Source organism: Pelobates fuscus, chromosome 5, assembly GCF_036172605.1.
Source record: "Pelobates fuscus isolate aPelFus1 chromosome 5, aPelFus1.pri, whole genome shotgun sequence".
NCBI lineage: Eukaryota > Metazoa > Chordata > Amphibia > Anura > Pelobatidae > Pelobates > Pelobates fuscus.
Genome location: NC_086321.1, coordinates 251,585,166 through 251,604,494, shown reverse-complemented (window position 1 = coordinate 251,604,494; position 19,329 = coordinate 251,585,166). Strand labels below are relative to the sequence as shown.

Here is a 19,329-nt window from a genome sequence, read left to right as displayed (position 1 = left end):
TATAAAGGTAATATTGCCACCATACAAATGGAGGCGCACGGCAGAGGCGACAGCCCCCTACCCGAGCAGTTCACCATGCAGCCAATGGGTATTAGGTGCCGGACACCACGTGACCACTGAGCGGATAAAGCGAGCCAGCTCTATCACAGCTATGAGCTATAGCTAGAGTCGCACACGGCTCAGCTGTGACGTCACGAGTGCGGTCAAATCCGCTGCACGTTGACTTGCATTCACAGCCACACTGCATGGCACACACCCACATACATGCTGTGAGGGCTGGGTGAGGAAGTTGTAGGCCGGTGGGCGGGCTCTCCATCTGACAGGTGTTAGAACATGAGTTAAATGAACATTCTATAACAGAACACTTACCGTGTGTACAGACACCGAGCCCAGCACAGGCTGCATGGCTGACATATAGAGATACCGGGGGACTCAGTGTTTGGTGTCTGAGGAAGTACTCTGTTCAGTATCTGACAGTGTGAGCAGAGAGCAGTGTTACAGGTGGCTGGGAATAGTGGGGTTTAAAAAGCTGTCCTGCTGGAATAGGAACACATAGCGTTCGTCATGGAGTCCCTGTCCGAGCTGTCACTGCAGTTCTCCCAGTTATCCATGTTTCCATTATTTGATGCGGCTCATTATTGGGCCTCAGTGATGTCAGCCAGAGAGCAGCCAGGTGAGTGGAGGGGTTATGGCTTCACCTGCATGAGGGTAAGGGGACAGGGGGGTCTGATGGGATCTATGCTCATACCGAATGACAGACACTGCAATATTGCATGGGAACAATAAACTGTATTGTAAAGTTCAATGAAGGCATTATTGGTATGGTAATTTGGTGTGTGGTTTTTGTGGGTGAGATTTTTAGCAATTTATCCTCTAGTTATCTTTTTATGGCTGTAGTCAACTCTCCTAACTCCTTAGGGTCCATTGTATAGTAGGGTCACAGTCATTGTGTCAGTAATTAGAAATAACTTATTACAACTTTTAAAAGTATTTTTACTGTCATACTTTTTACACAGCTAGCCTAGGGCATCTGTAGAACATAACATAGATTCATTTAACTTGTTTTTTTTTTTTGTAATATTTTTCCTGCCTAGCGCTTTCATATGTTGTTTGTTTATATTTATGATCAGCTTCACTGTTCACTTTGCTGGTTAGAAGCATTGTGGATGTTGATGGGATTGTGGCAGTGTTTTAATTCTATACTACAGTGATCAAAGTACTATTTACGTGTGTGTATTTAGTACAGTGTATACTTTATGACTATTAGTAGTAATGTTTTGGTGTTGACCTCAACCTCTCCATCAGATTCTTGAAACCTATACTCCATTTCCCTAATGCATTGGAAGAAAGATGTTCACTTGATTTTCAACTCTTTTAATGCTGTAATGGAGGGAGGGGAGGAGAGAGAGGATCAATAATTTAAACACATAGCCCATTTTAATTTATTTTATTAGTGTTTAATTTTTTTACTGGATTGTTCTTTTAATTATGACATTTTTCTTGGCTGTGGATAGTGCTTGCTTTCTACCCTTTCCTGCATTATTTTGAGCTGTCAGTATTTTGTAGTTGTTTTCTTTTCTTAAATGGATACTCTAAGTGCACTGTAGTGGTTGTTGTGCCAGAAGTCCCCTGGTTAAACACTGTAGTTAAATGTAAGTTTGGTGTACTTACCTGGTGCCCACGTTTCTTACTGTTTGTAGTTACATGAGCAGTTGGTTCATGTTTCTGGATTAGCATACCAAGTTTAGAAATGTATTAATTGGCTGACACTCACTCCCCAGCCAGGGCTCGAGTCCTGCAGGAACGCATGGGAAAAGCAGTCCTGCACTTTTTCCACAGCAGGAACGCCGTTCCCATCTGTGATCCTGCAGGTCTTGTTTGTCCGTGAGGCAAACAAGGCATTTGCCTTGTTAGCCTGGGGGCAGGCGGGTGGCGAGCAGGGGTCAAGTCCTGGGGAATAAAAAATAGTGTGGAAACTCACCCAAGATCCAACTCTTTCTTTCCCCCCTCCCCCCCTAAAAAAATATATGCTCGTATGCATATATATAGCTGAGTGAAGGGGTGACAGGGTGTTGAGGCAGAAAGTAATTGGGGATGGTGATATTGTATGGGGGGGGTGTCAGTGTGTGTATGGGGATGATAGTGTATGGGTGACAGGGTGCGTGTATGGGGGGGAGTGGCAGGGTGTGTGAGGGGGCTGTGACATGGTTTGTGGGGAGGCTGTGATGGTGTGTGGGGAGTCAGGGTGGGGATGGCTGTGACAAGGTTTTGGTAGGGGGGCTCACTGACAGACAGAGACACACACACAGACTCACTGACAGCCCGACACACACATCATCCACATCCACACACACTTCCCCCAAACACTCACAGATTATTTTTTAAAATCCACCCTACATCTGGGAGAGCTGGGTGGATTTTTTTTTTTACCTGCTGGCCGGTATGTGCGGGCAGAATGGCAGGCGGGCTGTTAAACTCCAGGTGGGCGGCGAGGGAGCGCTGACCTCTGAACTCTGTCATATTCAGGCTCCCGGCATCACTCTGCAGCGTGCGAGGGAGCTGAGCAGGGAGAGCTTACAGATCAGCGCTCCCTCGCCTGCCCCGAGGCTAACAAGGCAAAAGCCTTGTTGCCTCGTGGGCAAACAAGTCCTGCAGGACCACAAACGGGAGCAGCGTTCCTGCTGTGGAAAAAGTGCAGGAACGCTGTTCCCATGCGTTTCTGCAGGACTCGAGCCCTGGCGGCAAGGGAGTGCTGATCTGTAAGCACGCCGCAGTGATGCAGCTCCCTTGCCGCCCGCCTTGAGTTTAACCGCCTGCATGCCTGCCTTCCTGCCCGCACAGACCGACCAGCAGCCCCACTGGACACCAGGTAAAAAATCCACCCAGCTCTCACAAATGTAGGATTTAAAAAAATTATCAGTGAGTCCCCTTACCTTCTCACAGACCCCCTACCCTCTCACAGCCTTCCTACCCAAACCTTGTTACAGCCATCCCCACCCTGTCTCCCCACACACCGTCACTCTCCCCTATACACGCACCCTGTCACTCTCCCCTATACACGCACCCTGTCACTCTCCCCTATACACGCACCCTGTCACTCTCCCCTTCACCCAGCTATATATATGCATACAAGCGTATACATTTTTTATTTTTTTATTTTTTTTAGGAGGGTGAGGTGGATCTTGGGTGAGTTCCTACACTTTTTTCCCCAGGACATGACCCCTGTTCCCAGCCATCATTACAAGAGACTCCTGCCTGGCACCATAGGCACTACAGAGTGCTGTAGTAGTTATGTTCCTTATAGCATCCCTATAATAGTGTACAAGCTTTAAAAAAAATAATGGCAACATTTAAATACAAAAAATAATTTACAGGATCCTGAAACCTTTTAGCTTGGATAACCAGACAGTAGCTTCAGACATTAACCTGCATCAACGAGGAGAGGCTATGCAATTCTACCTGCATCTGCTTTGAAGATATAGCCTTTATACATTTTTATTTAGTTTTTAATCTTCATTTTAAAAAAAAAAAGAAATAATAATAATTTTGTGAGCAGTTTGTTTGCAGTATCTTCATAATGCATTAGAAATAGTGGGTCACTTTTACATCATATTTTCTCTTTAAAAGGATACTCTTGGCATCATAACCTCTTCAACTTATTGCATTTGTTGTACTGCCAGTCTACAACCCCTGCAGCTTTTTGTTTAATTTCTCAAACTGACAAAATAGGACTTTAAAGTGGAATTTATAGCTTTGCTTTAAAGCCCTGTCAATAAGAGAACCAGAAAAAAAAAAAAAAAAAAAAAAAATATATATATATATATATATATATAATGTTACAAATCGCTATTTGTAACTGGCCCTTTAAATGGAAAATTGCCCTGCTTCCCTGGATTGTGGAGAAGCCTATTTGCCAGCCTCCTTCCTCATGACTATGGCCCCTGGAAGATTGTGCCCCTGAAAACTTATTAACCTATATTGGGCTGCTGCTGGCCCTTTAAGAACTGTCTGGGGCCATATTGAGACTTTGGGTAACAATACCCTTTAAGACTATGGCCCCTGGAAGGTATTACCTGTTAAAGACTCTTTTAGCAGATTGGATTTTATAAGACTGTCCCTTTAAATAATTTGGAAAAGTGCTGCAGCTTTAAATGGGCACTTCGGATGCAGCCGAAGTATTCGAAGTGGCCGCCATTCGACAAACGAACACGTGGCGGCGGCCATCTTTGTTCATTCGAACGAGGTCAGCGGTATGTGTAGCCAAATTCATGGAACTGAAATCGGCTACACATTTTACCGAACACCGCTGAACCTTACCTTCTCTTACACTTCGTTTTTCAAATCTATGGAACTGTTTTGGGCAGGAAATTGTGCTTGCGGTCGGTCATAAAGGGACCTCCAGCTAACTTTTGATCCGCTGGAGGGATTTGGCTGATTTTTGGAAGTGTTTATGTTTGAAGTGTGCTGAGTTCAAATATGTAATTTTTATTGAAGGAGATTGAATGTATAGTTTTAAAGTTACAGTGTATGTGGGAAAACTGTATTTTTTACTGTATGCTATAATTATGTTATATGTTTATCTGAGGGGAGGAGACGTGGGGGTGGTACCATGTATGTGATTGGTTAATTTCAACCTCCCCCTGGGAGTGTCCTGTGTGTACCTTTTTGTAATAAAAAGCAGGCTGGGTGTCCCAGTCCTCAGTTCTTCTTGACCCTTCAAAACGTAACCTCGTCTCGTTATTGGAGGGAATTGCTGTATCACACTGGGGATTGCTATGCTCTGCATATTCCCCTGAGCTTAATCACTTAGCTCTTCTAAGAGCTTGTTCCGGATACGCTCTCCTGGAGGAGAGGTCTTCCCCACACGGTCCTGGAGGACAGAATCCAATCCAGGGTGGAAGGAAGACGGCGAAGCTCCAGTTAAGCTACGGCGGTTGTGGTGTCCAGTGCGGTGCTTGTGGTCCTCGGCGCAAACTAGGAAGCGTCCCTCAACGGAGGGTACTCGGTCGGAGTACACGGAGCTCTGTTACAATATATATATACACACACACACACAAATTGTAAGTCTCTGTTGAAAAGCAATATCTATATAGGAGGAAAATGCTGCACAGTGCCACCTTTCTGGAATAATGGCAGTAATTGTCACAGTGAAAATACCAATTAATAACTTACCAACTAGATCTGAATTGAAAAGCACTCAAATAGAAAAAGGGGAAAAAAAGTGTTCTTCCCTTAAAATATGTATTCAGCGGTAATATTTTGCTATGTATCTAAATTATCTGGGCAACCTATAAATTTGACTAGAGGTGTAGGCGTACAACAGTGTTACACTGATAGACATCCTTTCTGCTTCCATAAAAGGATTCATCATGTACTCAATCCATCCTGAACGTACTTTTGTTTGGACAAATTCCACAAGCCTGGGAGCCACGATATAAAAAAAATATTAGAGCAAAGTTATTTTGGTTGTGAAAAGATCACTAAAGACTGAGCTTTGTCACAATCTCCTAACAAAACAATTGTATTGGCTTCTAACTTCTGTAAATAAGTTACCAAACTTTGATGGTCTTCAAAACTTTCAGATATATGGGCCATTTCTGCTGATAGCAGACAATTTCAGTTGTACGTCTTAACAAAATATTGACAGTTTTGAGGTGATCATTACAGTGTACATTGCAAAATAGTAAAACAATAACTTTGTAAAGTGGGGGAAAAGTGAGTGAATGTTTAGGTTACTACCATACAGTACAAAATGTGTTCTTTCTTTGATGTTACAGTAACACTATAGTGTTGGGAATACAAACATGTATTCCTGACCGTATAATTCTAAGAGTGCTGTTTAATTGGCCGCCCCCCCATCAGAAGCTAAAAAGGTGATTTTATTCACCTTCTTCCAGCGCCGCACGGATATGATCGTGGCTGGCTTTGGCCCCCTAGGCTGAGATCATTAAAGGGACACTATAGTCACCAGAACAACTACAGCTTATCGCATGTGTTCTGGTGAGTAAAATCATTCCCTTCAGGCTTTTTGCTGTAAACACTGTCTTTTCAGAGAAAATGCAGTGTTTGCATTACAGCCTAGGGATTCCTCCACTGGCCACTCCTCAGATGGCTGCTAGAGATCCTTCCTGGGTCATTGCTGTCTAAAATGCATCACAACATTCCGTTATCTCCACCCTCTCCATGCAAATACTGAACTTTCCTCATGGAGATGCATTGATTCAATTACATTTCTATGAGCAGATGCTGATTGGCCAGGGCTGTGTTTGAATTGTGCTGACTCTGCCCCTGATCTGCCTCCATGACAGTGTCAGCGAATCCTATGGGGGAACATTGTGATTGGCTCAGGCCAACACTTGTGGTGATGTCTAAGCGCTACGGAATCTGTTGGCGCTATATAAATGGCGGCAATAATAATAATAATAATAATAATGTCAGCAGACAGGCAGTTCAGAGCCAGAGCTAGCAGCTCCAGACTTACAAGTAAGATTTTACTATATTTAGGGATGCAAGAGGGGGGTGGGGGGCTAGATAGTGGTTTTAACACTATAGGGTCAGGAATTCCTATAGTGTTCCTTTAAACGTTTTAATCTCAGCCAATCCAAAGCTTTTCCATAGGAAAGCATTAGCAGGCTATAGCATATGCGCTGCTCCACTCAACATCTCCTTATAGAGATGCATTGGTCATTAATTCAATGCATATCTGAGGAACATGCAGAGTGTGGAGACACTAAATGTCACAATTGAACATTGTGCATGTTTCCTGAAGTTGGCTAAAGGGAGTTTCTACAGTCTTGCCCTCCACTCTCCCACCCACATATCCTCCCTTTTTAGTTTCACATGCACTAGCCATGCATGAGAAACTATGTGAACTCTCATAACATTTGCGAACAAAAGATGCTAAGACTCATGGACACAATACAGGCACACTAATTATATGCATAGTGATAAGAAATGAGAGCAAGTGTAACAAGTTATATAATGTGTATATTGTACACTGCTCAAAAAAAAAAAAGGGAACACTTAAACAACACAATGGTCAATCACACTTCTGTGAAATCAAACTGTCCACTTAGGAAGCAACAGTGAGTGACAATCAATTGTTGTGCAAATGGGATAGACAACAGGTGGAAATTATAGGCAATTAGCAAGACACCCCCAATAAAGGAGTGGTTCTGCAGGTGGTGACCACCGACCACTTCTCATTTCTTATGTTTCCTGGCTGATGTTTTGGTCACTTTTGAATGCTGGCGGTGCTTTCACTCTAGTGGTAGCATGAGACGGAGTCTACAACCCACACAAGTGGCTCAGGTAGTGCTGCTCACCCAGGATGGCACATCAATGCGAGCTGTGGCAAGAAGGTTTGCAGTGTCCAGAGTATGGAGGTGCTACTAGGAGACAGGCCAGTACATCAGGAGATGTGGAGGAGGCCGTAGTAGGGCAACAACCCAACAGCAGGACCGCTACCTCCCCCTTTGTGCAAGGAGGAGCACTGCCAGAGCCCTGCAAAATGACCTCCAGCAGGCCACAAATGTGCATGTGTCTGCTCAAACGGTCAGAAACAGACTCCATGAGGGTGGTATGAGGGCCCGACGTCCACAGGTGGGGGTTGTGTTTACAGACCAACACCGTGCAGGACGTTTGGCATTTGCCAGAGAACACCAAGATTGGCAAATTCGCCACTGGCTCACTGTGCTATTCACAGATGAAAGCAGGTTCACACTGAGCACATGTGACAGTCTGGAGACGCCGTGAAGAACGTTCTGCTGCCTGCAACATCCTCCAGCATGACCGGTTTGGCAGTGGGTCAGTAATGGTGTGGGGTGGCATTTCTTTGGGGGGCCACACAGCCCTCCATGTGCTTGCCAGAGGTAGCCTGATTGCCATTAGGTACCGAGATGAGATCCTCAGACCCTTTGTGAGACCAAATGCTGGTGCGGTTGGCCCTGGGTTCCTCCTAATGCAAGACAATGCTAGACCTCATGTGGCTGGAGTGTGTCAGCAGTTCTTGCAAGACAAAGGCATTGATGCTATGGACTGGCCCGCCCGTTCCCCAGACCTGAATCCAATTGAGCACATCTGGGATATGTCTCGCTGCATCCACCAACGTCACATTGCACCACAGACTGTCCAAGAGTTGGCAGATGCTTTAGTCCAGGTCTGGAAGGAGATCCCTCAGGAGACCATCCGCCACCTCATCAGGAGCATGCACAGACGTTGTAGGGAGGTCATACAGGCACATGGAGGCTATACACACTACTGAGCCTCATTTTGACTTTTTTTAAGGACACTACTTCAAAGTTGGATCAGCCTGTAGTGTGTGTTTCCACTTCAATTTTGAGTGTGACTCCAAATCCAGTCCTCCATGGGTTGAAAAATTTGATTTCCATTTTTAAATTTTTGTGTGATTTTGTTGTCAGCACATTCAACTATGTAAAGAACAAAGTATTTCAGAAGAATATTTAATTCATTCAGATCTAGGATGTGTTATTTTTGTGTTCCCTTTATTTCTTTGAGCAGTGTGTAATATTTGTATATAGATACATTACACTGTGCAGAGCAGCGTGAATCGGTTAGAATCCTACACCTGTTGAATCCCTCTTTATATATTGAGTTACAATGTGATTCACTGTGCACAGCAAGATTCACACCCACCTCACACACAGTCACTCTGTCATCCTCAGAACCCATACACACAGTCACCCACCCACTCCACAAACATACAGTCACCCTGTCACACTCAGCCCTCTCACGCACATTAAAATGCTAGTCAAATGTTCCAGACAGGGGTACCACATCTCTTCATGTGAAACATTTTGACTTAGCCTACAGAGGGAGCAGGGAATTGGGCATGTAAATGGGAGCTTGTAAGCCCATATGCCACAATGTATTGACTCACTCAGAATAAGGACAGTCAAAGGCCTGTTTAATATAACTCTTCAAAATGCAGCCTCATAAACAAAGTAGAGGAAAAAGAGCTTAATTTTGTTTTTGAGGGAAATGCATTTTGTTGTACAGTTCAATGTTACAAGGTTAACATTTATTGTGTTTACTCAAAAAAGGAATAATTGTGGTGAAAATTGAGTACTCTATATATGCTTGGTTTGCAGACCGCTTTAGCTAGCTTTGGTGTATTGCACATGCAGTAGTATTGATCCCCCACTTATGGGATATCTTGGAATGTAGAGGTTGTTGTCACTGGATGAGTGCAGGACCAGAAACAGAAATAAAAGCAGCAATAGTGATTACCGTGTAAATTAAAAAATACCAGGAGTAATGCTAGGTAAAAAGTACTCACACATTCCTGAGCAGGAAACTGCTCAGTTAATACAGCGTGGGTGGTATAATCCCCACCATAAATTCTTGGTGAGGTCTTCACTGGAGAAATAAAAACACGATGCCAGGTATAAGAAGATGATGATAAAAATAAAAAAATAAGTTTATGGCACAGATGAGGTTAAAATAGCCAACAGACCTTTATTACAAATTAAAATGAACAAATAGTAATCCACAACACGTTTCTCCCAAGCAGGGCTTTATCAAGTTAGCCAGTAGTTTATGTTGACTGATACTGCAAGCTAATAATCATTTCCACTGTAACGGATCACCTGGCACCCCGACTTGGTACCTCCGTTAATGGATGCTCCTAGTGCTTCCTGAGGACTCCAAGCACTCTGGCAGACACCATAATCACCGAATCCAAGAAACCTTTAAATTCTCCCAAGTGTATGAATGCTGTAGACCATTGAATAGGAACCATACGAATAGGCTTGTACTCCTAGCAGTCAACTGGAACAGCATACAATAAATCCTTCCCCCAATAATGAGACGACACATCACTTTGAGGGTAAAACAGGAACTCTGGACTGGCTCATCCAGCCTGGCTTTTATTACACTAATCCACATACAGGCCACACCCAAGGGGAGGCATAAAATAACCAATCACATACATGGTTCAGCCCACACATCCCCTCCCCTCAGATAACATTAACCTCAATTATCCGGTACACTTTTTCAGCCAAGTTCTGGATGTACCCCAAAACCCGGGGGTACACCTTTAAATCCAGCATCGCTGGATAGCCCTTATTCAGGGGGACAACATATCCAAAATTCAGGTAATTCGGATGAATGGTTCGTGAGATATGGGGTTCCAAAGATTTGACCGACCGCATGGGTAAAGTATCCGAAAACAGTTCCATGCATTTTGGCCCTGCGGTCGGTCACAAACAAGGGAATGAAAACAGGCGAATTGCCTGTGTTATAGAGCCTGGAAAGGGTTTGAATGAATTCCCTTGTTTATGGGGCTCTTTCTACCGAACGGCGGGTCATTCGGTAGTTTCCATACGAATTTCTGGAAGTATGGAGGTCTCAGCGGTGTTTGCCTAGTCAAGTGTCCGATTTTAGTTCCAGACACTCGACGGCAAAACACCGCTGTTCGGTAGTTTAAGATGGCCGCCGCCACGTGTTTGTTTCCCGAATGGCGGCCACCCAGAGGACAAAGACCACACTGCACTGATTGCCAATTACCTGTTTGCAACATTGTTGCAAACGGTAATTGGAGGCACACTCATTCCTGGGTGGTCTGGTTGTTCGGTAGTTTCACTCAATATACTGAATGGAGTGATTCTACCGAACAATCAGATGAATGTTGCATACAAATCACCCAGGATACACTTAACACATCTATAAATACATATATAATATTACAGGCAGTACACTCGAATATGCTTCACAGTCTTAAAGGGACAGTAGTCCCAAAAGTCCCAATATGTCCATAGATGCTGTTAAAAGGGCCAGTAGCAGCAATATACAGTACAATATGCCCCAAATAACCCAGGGGCCATAGTCAGTAGGTAGGAGGCTAGCAAACAGGCTTCTCCAGGGCCCAGTGGCGAGGTTGGTTTCGCCACATCCACTTGTTATAACTTTTGGTCTGCAGTGTTTTAAAAATAGAGATACCAGGAGAATCATTAAGTGCTGGTTTTAAAGAGTAATGTTTTTAAAACCTCAGCAGAATTCTCAATTTCACAAATTTCCACTAATCCTGTTACTTAAAACCTAAGCGTTCTGAAACTACAGTTGCCCATAAAACAATACTAAATTAATAGGATCATATTTCACCCTCAATTTTCTTGATTTGTTCAAAACCACTCTTCTTATGTAGATGGAACAGACGATTAACATAATTTTAGCAGGAATTTGTTCATCCTTTACGTACACACCTAAACCGGTTTGTTTAGATTTTTGACTCAAAATTTACTCCGTGTAGGTAAACCTGAAATGCATAATGGACATTTTAAGGTTTCATTCCTCTAGAATTTGCTGCCTGTGGAATATAAAATAGTATTCCCTCCAGTATTTCTACACTTTCATTCTTCACAAATTGCAGAGTTTTAACAGAGCAGTGCCACAAAATTTACTGGATGTTGAAAAGAATATGATACTTGGTATAGACCAGGGGTAGGCAACCTTTTAACAGCACTGCCGGAATAGGATTGTGATGTCCTGTAGCGTGCCAATCCTCTTTTTTTTTTTTTTTTTTTTTTTTTTTTTTTATTGAGGTGTGTGTATGTTGCCGTATTCTGATTCTGTTTTATTTATACTGCTGTTGCTTTGTATCGTTAGATTTGTGTGTGTATATGAGCTATTATATTGTATATGTTCACTAGTAGTTTGTGGTATCATGTATGATAACTTCGAATGTGGGCTGTGTATGGGGGCTGCTTGTGGAATTGTGTGTGTGTGTGTGTATAGATATGTCACATTGAGTGTTTGGTAGTGTGTGTATATGTGGGGCTGTTTGGGGTATTACATGTGAGAGACTGCATGTGGGGTTGTGTGCATGTATGTGGATTGTCAGTGGTGTTGAGTTTTTGAGTGCGGATTGTGTGTGGGCTGTTGGTATTATTTTTATGAGGGGAGGGTTATTCTGCATTTCTGTGTACATTTAGCAGTGTGGGTGGCTTCCCTGGGTTCCAGTTGGGATCAGGCTGGCCAGGTACAAGTCAGGGACAGGAGCTGCAATAGCTGCCGAGGGCTTCTCTACTCCAATGTGGATTCCCATTCACAAGTGCTGGTCTGAAGTGATCTGAGATCACTACCTCTATGTGCTGCAATTCATATATTGAGGATTGTCCTTGAACAGCTTTTCGTATTCGCAGATATCTGAAGTTTCAATGGGACTCCTGATAGGCCAGAGCATGTGTGGCTCTAGCAGCCTTGAGTGCCGTGCATGGCACACGTGCCATAGGTTGCCTACCCCTGGAATAGACTATAGATCGTGCCCCTGCAAGGCGGAAGTGCTATCTGTGAACGTGGATAACGCGTGTCCACAGCTGGCGTTGCTACACAATCGTGAACTCACAGGTCTTTTCACATTGTACTTCTGTGTATAAAACAATTGTTAGATTTTGGACTTGCTGCACAGTTCTCCTTTTGTAACGTTTTGTCTAATTATGTATTGTACTTTGTTCACTTCGTTCCCTTGGTTATTGTGGTGGTTTAGACTAAACTTCATAGTTAAAGTGCAGTTCAGAGCTACCCTGCTGTTCGCCTGCTGGACTCATACAGTGGCCTGCAGGCTCACTGCTCTCCAATCATTGTATTCTAAACATCTTTTACTTGGTGCCGGCAAAAGTAATATAACAGCATGTTTTATTCTCTCTCTTGGTGGTGGTGTCTTGGCAGTGAGGGTTTGGCGCTGGTGACCTCTTCTCCCCCAGGTGGATCAGTGCTGCTTAATCCAGGCAAAGGGGTCAGGATGCAGAACAAATGCAAACAGAAACTGAAGACCCCTGTTGGATGTCATGGCAGAGAACCTGACTGGGATGCTGGAGCTGTGAGTTCAAACCCAGCCAGGTCTCTTAAAGGGGCCGCCACGCCTTGCCGTCTGCAGGGCTGTTCGGTGACAGTGGATTATTCACTAAAGTGATAATTTAAAGTGAATGTTCACATTTTAGGCAAAGTAACCAAGCCGGAAGCTTAGCTGGCGTATAGAATTTTTACAGTTTGGGGATTTTGACTTTAACAGGGTTATTCACTAAAATGAGAATTCAAAGTGAATTTCAAATTTAAGGTCAAAAAAGCCAAACTGGAAAAAAAAGTCTCTTAGCAAGCGTTGCTCTCTTAGTAAGCATCCTTAAATTATAAATTCAGTTTGAATAAGCACTTTTGTGATTTCTTCCCTGTTTATGTTTCTTCTACTATTTGTCCTCCGTGTATCATGCCAATGCAAATGTTGTTTCAAATTTATGTATATCGGAAAGGGCTCTGACGGTCTGATTTCACTCCTGCTGTTTTTTCTCATTTAACGGTTGAAACCTAATAACAATAAAAGCTATGTATCCTTAAATGCCTTGCATTTGCAAAATATTTGCATTCAGTGATACATGTCTAGAAGGGTTTTGTTGATTTCTTGTCTTGTTCTACTTCAATCAGAATGTGGTAGAGGTATCTCAGACTGTTAACTCATGTAAACCAGTGATTGAATAGTAGAAACACGTGCTGTGCTCCAAATGTGTGAGGACGAATCATGCTTGCACTTTAGAGGGATGCTAAAGAATAAACTTAGGAGAAATATATATTTTCATATTTAGTTACAGAATGCAGACAAATATTGTACATGCGTGTATTAGGTACATATCTATATTTTGCATGGTAGTTATCCTAGTGTTCTGAATAGCCCTTAAAGGACAAGTATCACATCAACACTTTTTTTTCTTTCTTTTTTATTTATTTAATGATCCTTTCACCAAGTTTTGAAAGGAAATAGATATTTCAAAATGAAGAATATGCAAAAAATGAGATACAACCTTACCTTTAATGTATACAGTATATGCAGTCATATACATGCACCTGAGATCAGGCAACGTTTGAAATTATCTCTTTTGTAGTGTCTCTGGTGTTCCCTGCTTCACTCTGTGCATAGTGTAGTGACATCATTAGACTCATGGTGCATGTATATGGTTGCATGATCTTACTGTCAAATACTAAAGGTAGGGATGGGTTTTTATTTATTTTTCATATGAATATACTTTATTAAAAATATATATATATTTATATAGGATTTCCTTTAAATACTTGATAAAAGCATTATTATATTAAAAATAGTTTTGTGGTGACAGTGAAATTTCCATCTACAGTTACCCACACACCAAAAAGCAAGGAATTATCGATCCTTGTTTCACTATCAAATTTATATCAGAACTGGAGTACCTTTAAAATATATGAAGTTTTAAGTTTCTGTTCTCTTTTACCAAGTCAACATCCAGTGTTGTTTTACTGTAGGAGCTTTGGATGTTTCAAAGAAGAGTCCTGTGGCATGCTGGTTCAGTGCAATGCTTTATTGCTTTGGTGGGGGGATCCTATCTTCCATAATGCTCGCTGAACCACCTGTGACTTTCCTCTCAAATGGCACAAATATCTTAATGGCATCTATAACCTGGTAAGATTGTCAGTAGTTTTAAAAGTTGCACAACTTCAAAAAATAAATAAAATAATAATAATAATTAAATATATATATATAGTATATAATTTTTTTTATTTTTTTTTAAACTCAATTTATGCATTTCTGTCTGAAAACTACAAGTTAAACTGGTTTGTGCACATGCTAAACCAGTTGTGTAGACTTTATTTCCATAGCATAGTGCAAACATCTCTCATATGCAAAGTTTTTAATGTAAAAACTTAAAAATTTGGACAATCGGTGGTTTTAAACCAACTAAGTTACAACGTTTCTGTTTAAAAAAAATTGTTTAGTTTTTTTTTTTTTCCTTCTCTTTGATAAACTTAAAGATGTTAATACATTTGAAATTAGTTAAAATGTATGAAAGAAAACGAATTACAAATTTCCATAATCTTCAGTGTTGCTTTTAAAAACTGTTTTAAGTATGCATTCTCACTTACCTTTAGCTAATCAATCCTACTTGCGTACATCAACATTTTGGTATGAAACCCATTCTGTAATCAAACTTGGTAATATTAATTGAGTTAGGCCATGAGTTTAGTATAAAATTCTTCCACCTCATTGGGCCAAAAACGTCACGCTGTCAACAAAAGCCCATCCTCAAATCTCCCAAATGGAGCACATAACCGCTACAGCGAACACGTAACGTCAGTGCAGATATGAGTCAGAGCTTGTCTCAATTTTTCTGCAATCTAGTTCTTTAGCTGAAGCAGGTACTCAAAAGACTTAAAAACAAGATTTAAAACTTAGCTACTAAATTATAACATTTAAACCATCTGTGTTGATTCAGGTTTTGCCGTATTTTAAACCATATAAATTTTGTACCATTTGGAGTAACAAAGCATTTTGTTTTCCATCAAGATATATAAAGAGCTGCCTACTTCAACATATTTTGGTTTATCAACATTTTTATAATTTGAAGAAAAAAAAAAAAGAATTGTTACTTGTCTATTTACTGAATTTTAAAGGTCTTATTTAGGCAGGCATAGTTATAAATGCTCAAACGAATCACAGCACTTAAATAAACCCTTAAAAAGAACAAGGAATACGTTTTCCAAGGACACCATTTGGAACTGTATAGGTCATTTAGTCAAAAGTTATGGCCAATCAGAAATATTCTGAAAATGTGAATTGTCTGTCACTGTTGCAACATGTAAAGAGCAAGCACCTCGTGACATCATTAAAAGTAATCATTTGAAAATTTGGAGTTTTAATCAAGAAACCGGATAATAATTGCTACCTAATTTGCAGAAGAAAAAAAATATGAAGCAATCTGCATTTGTATATTTGATGTGGAATAACCCACTAATTTTACCATTCGTTTTAGAAGTGTAATTTGTAAATCCATGAATGAAAATAAAATACACCTTTTTATATTGTCTTTTTAATCAAATATCAGTGAATTGTTGGAATTTTCTGCTTTTGTTCACATTATTTGTTGCTTTAGCACCATCTGCTGGTAGTTTGTAAATGTAGCATTTAATAGAAAACATGTTGAAGTGTGTGGCAGGTTCAAAAGACACAACAGAAAATATTAGTTGCCATAGTAACTGCTACAATTGAAATATTAAAACATTTTACACAATACACAACAATATCAGTACACATCAATTTAAAACAAGTACAAAATCTTCTAATAGTTGTCTAAACTAGTTTTTTTTTACTTAAAAAATTAATTGTATTTTTTCCATTTTATTATAGTTTACCAGGTGTACAAATCACATGGAACATTCATATCCCTGTTTTAAAACCAGTTCAGTGCTTCCTTATGCTGTGTTCTATATATTTGACAGTGAAATTGTACTATCAATGTCTGCATTTGAATACTTATTTTTGTTTCTTCAAGAGCAATAAATAGCTGTGGTCCCTGCCTGCTGACACAACTAAACTTCAAGTGTTTTTCATATAGAAACATAGAAACATAGAATGTGACGGCAGATAAGAACCATTCGGCCCATCTAGTCTGCCTAATTTTCTAAATTCTTTCATTAGTCCTTTGCCTTGTCTTATAGGTAAGATAGCCTTATGCCTATCCCCATGCATGCTTAAACTCCTTTACTGTGTTAACCTCTACCACGTCAGCTGGAAGGCTATTCCATGCATCCACTACCCTCTCAGTAAAGTAATACTTCCGGATATTATTTTTAAACCTTTGTCCCTCTTGTTGTGGTAGTTTTTCTTCTTTTAAATATAGTCTCCTCCTTTACTGTGTTGATTCCCTATACATGTTAAGATCCTTTAACCTTTCCTTGTAAGTTTTATCCTGCAATCCATGAACCAGTTTAGTAGCCCTTCTCTAAGGTATCAATATCCTTCTGAAGATACGGTCTCCAGTACTGCGTACAATACTCCAAGTGAGGTCTCACCAGTGTTCTGTACAATGGCATGTGCACTTCCCTCTTTCTACTGCTAATACCTCTCCCTATACAATCAAGCATTCTGTTAGCATTTCCTGCTGCTCTATTACATTGTCTGCCTACCTTTAAGTCATCAGAAATAATCACATTAAATTAATCCACATTAAATGTCAGTTGCCAAAACTCTGACCATTTTTCTAGTTTACCTAAATCATTATCCATTTGGCTTATCCCTCCTGGAACATCAACCCGGTTACATATCTTAGTATCATCAGCAAAAAGACATACCTTACCATCAAGACCTTCTGCAATATCACTAATAAAAATATTAAAGAGAATGGGTCCAAGTACAGATCCCTGAGGTACCCCACTGAAGACAAGCCCAAGCTTCGAATATACTCCATTGACTACAACCCTCTGTTGCCTGTCACTTAGCCACTGCCTTACCCATTCAACAGTATTGGAATCCAAACTTAAAGATTGTAGTTTATTGATAAGCCTTCTATGTGCAACAGTGTCAAAAGCCTTACTGAAATCTAGGTAAGCAATGTCTACTGCACCACCCTGATCTATAATTTTAGTTACCCAATCAAAAAAACCAATAAGATTAGTTTGGCATGATCTCCCTGAAGTAAATCCATGTTGTCTCTGATCTTGAAATCCATGTGTTTTTAGATGTTCAACAATCCTATCCTTTAACATGGTTTCCATCACTTTCCCCACTACTGAAGTAAGACTTACTGGCCTATAGTTGCCCGACTCCTCTCTATTACCTTTCTTGTGAATGGGCACAACATTCGCCAACTTCCAATCCTCTGGGACTACTCCTGTTATCAATGATTGGTTAAATAAATCTGTTAATGCTTTTGCTAGTACACCACTAAGCTCTTTTAATAGCTTTGGGTGTATTCCATCAGGTCCCATTGACTTATTTGTCTTTACTTTTGAGAGTTGAAATAGAACCTCTTCCTCTGTAAACTCACGTGTAATAAATGACTCCTTTATCCTTTTTCTTAACTGAGGTCCATTTCCTTCATTTTCATCTGTAAATACCGAACAAAAATAGTTATTGAGGCAGTCAGCTAGACCTTTATCCTCTTCTACATACCTTCCTTCTTTTGTTTTTAATCTAACTAATCCTTGTTTTACTTTTCTTTTCTAATTTATGTATCTAAAAAAAGTTTTGTCCCTCTTTTTTACTGACTGTGCTATTTTCTCTTCTGTGTGTGATTTGGAAGCTCTTATAACTTGCTTAGCCTCTTTCTGCCTAATCTTATAGATAATTCTGTCTTCCTCACTCTGTTTTTTTTTATAATTACTAAATGCTAACTTTTAGTTTTTTACTATTTTGGCCACATCTGCGGAGTACCACAGTGGTTTCTTGAATTTTTTGCTTTTACTGACAAGCCTAATGCAATTTTCTGTTGCCTTCAGTTGTGCAACTTTTAAATAATCCCAATTCTCTTGGACTCTATTTAAATTGCTCCATTCTGATAATGACTCCTTTACACATATTCTAATTTTAGAAAAGTCTGTTTTTCTAAAGTCTAAAACTTTTGTTTTTGTGTGGTGTGACTCAGTCACTGTTCTTATATTAAACCACACTGACTGATGATCACTGGATCCTAAACTTTCACCTACAGTAATATCTGATACCAAATCTCCATTTGTTAACACTAAATCTAGTATGGCCTCTTATGAGTTGGCTCCTCAACGACCTGTTTTAGAGACAATCCCAGTAGGGAGTTTAGAATATGTGTGCTCCTGGCACAAGCAGCTATTTTTGTTTTCCAATTCACATCAGGAAGATTAAAGTCACCCATGATGATAACTTCCCTCTTCATTGTCATTTTAGCTTATTTCCTCAACTAGTAGATTATCTAACTCTTCAATTTGTCCTGGGGGCCTATAAATCACACCTACACGAGTTACTGTGTGATTACCAAATTCTAACATCACACTAACACTTGCCTCACTAACTTTTATTAGGCTAGATTTTATGCTATCCTTCACATACAGGGCCACTTTCCTGCCTTCCCCGTCTTTTCTATATAAAGAGTACCCTGGTATTGCTATGTCCCAGTCATTTTTCTCATTATACCATGTCTCAGTAACAGCGAGGGATAAGCCAAATGGCAAATGATTTAGGTATCCAGGAGGGATAAGCCAAATGGCAAATGATTTAGGTAAACTAGAAAAATGGTCAGAGTTGTGGCAACTGACATTTAATGTGGATATGTGCAAGATAATGCATCTTGGACGTAAAAACCCAAGGGCCGAGTACAGAATATTTGATAGAGTCCTAACCTCAACATCTGAGGAAAGGGATTTAGGGGTGATTATTTCTGATGACTTAAAGGTAGACAGACAATGTAATAGAGCAGCAGGAAATGCTAGCAGAATGCTTGGTTGTATAGGGAGAGGTATTAGCAGTAGAAAGAGGGAAGTGCTCATGCCATTGTACAGAACACTGGTGAGACCTCACTTGGAGTACTGTACACAGTACTG

At 40.6% G+C, this 19,329-nt stretch overlaps 1 protein-coding gene across 1 annotated transcript in view; it reads left to right on the top strand.

Moving 5' to 3' along the window:
- The first annotated feature begins 214 nt into the window (after positions 1 to 214).
- The window catches only part of TMEM38B (transmembrane protein 38B), a 35,847-nt gene continuing 16,732 nt past the window's right edge, over positions 215 to 19,329 (top strand). Inside the window, exons 1-2 of the mRNA XM_063455206.1 lie at positions 215 to 673; positions 14,287 to 14,443. Coding sequence (XP_063311276.1) covers positions 565 to 673; positions 14,287 to 14,443 — 266 coding nt within the window. The 5' untranslated portion in view covers positions 215 to 564. The remainder of the gene's footprint in view (positions 674 to 14,286; positions 14,444 to 19,329) is intronic.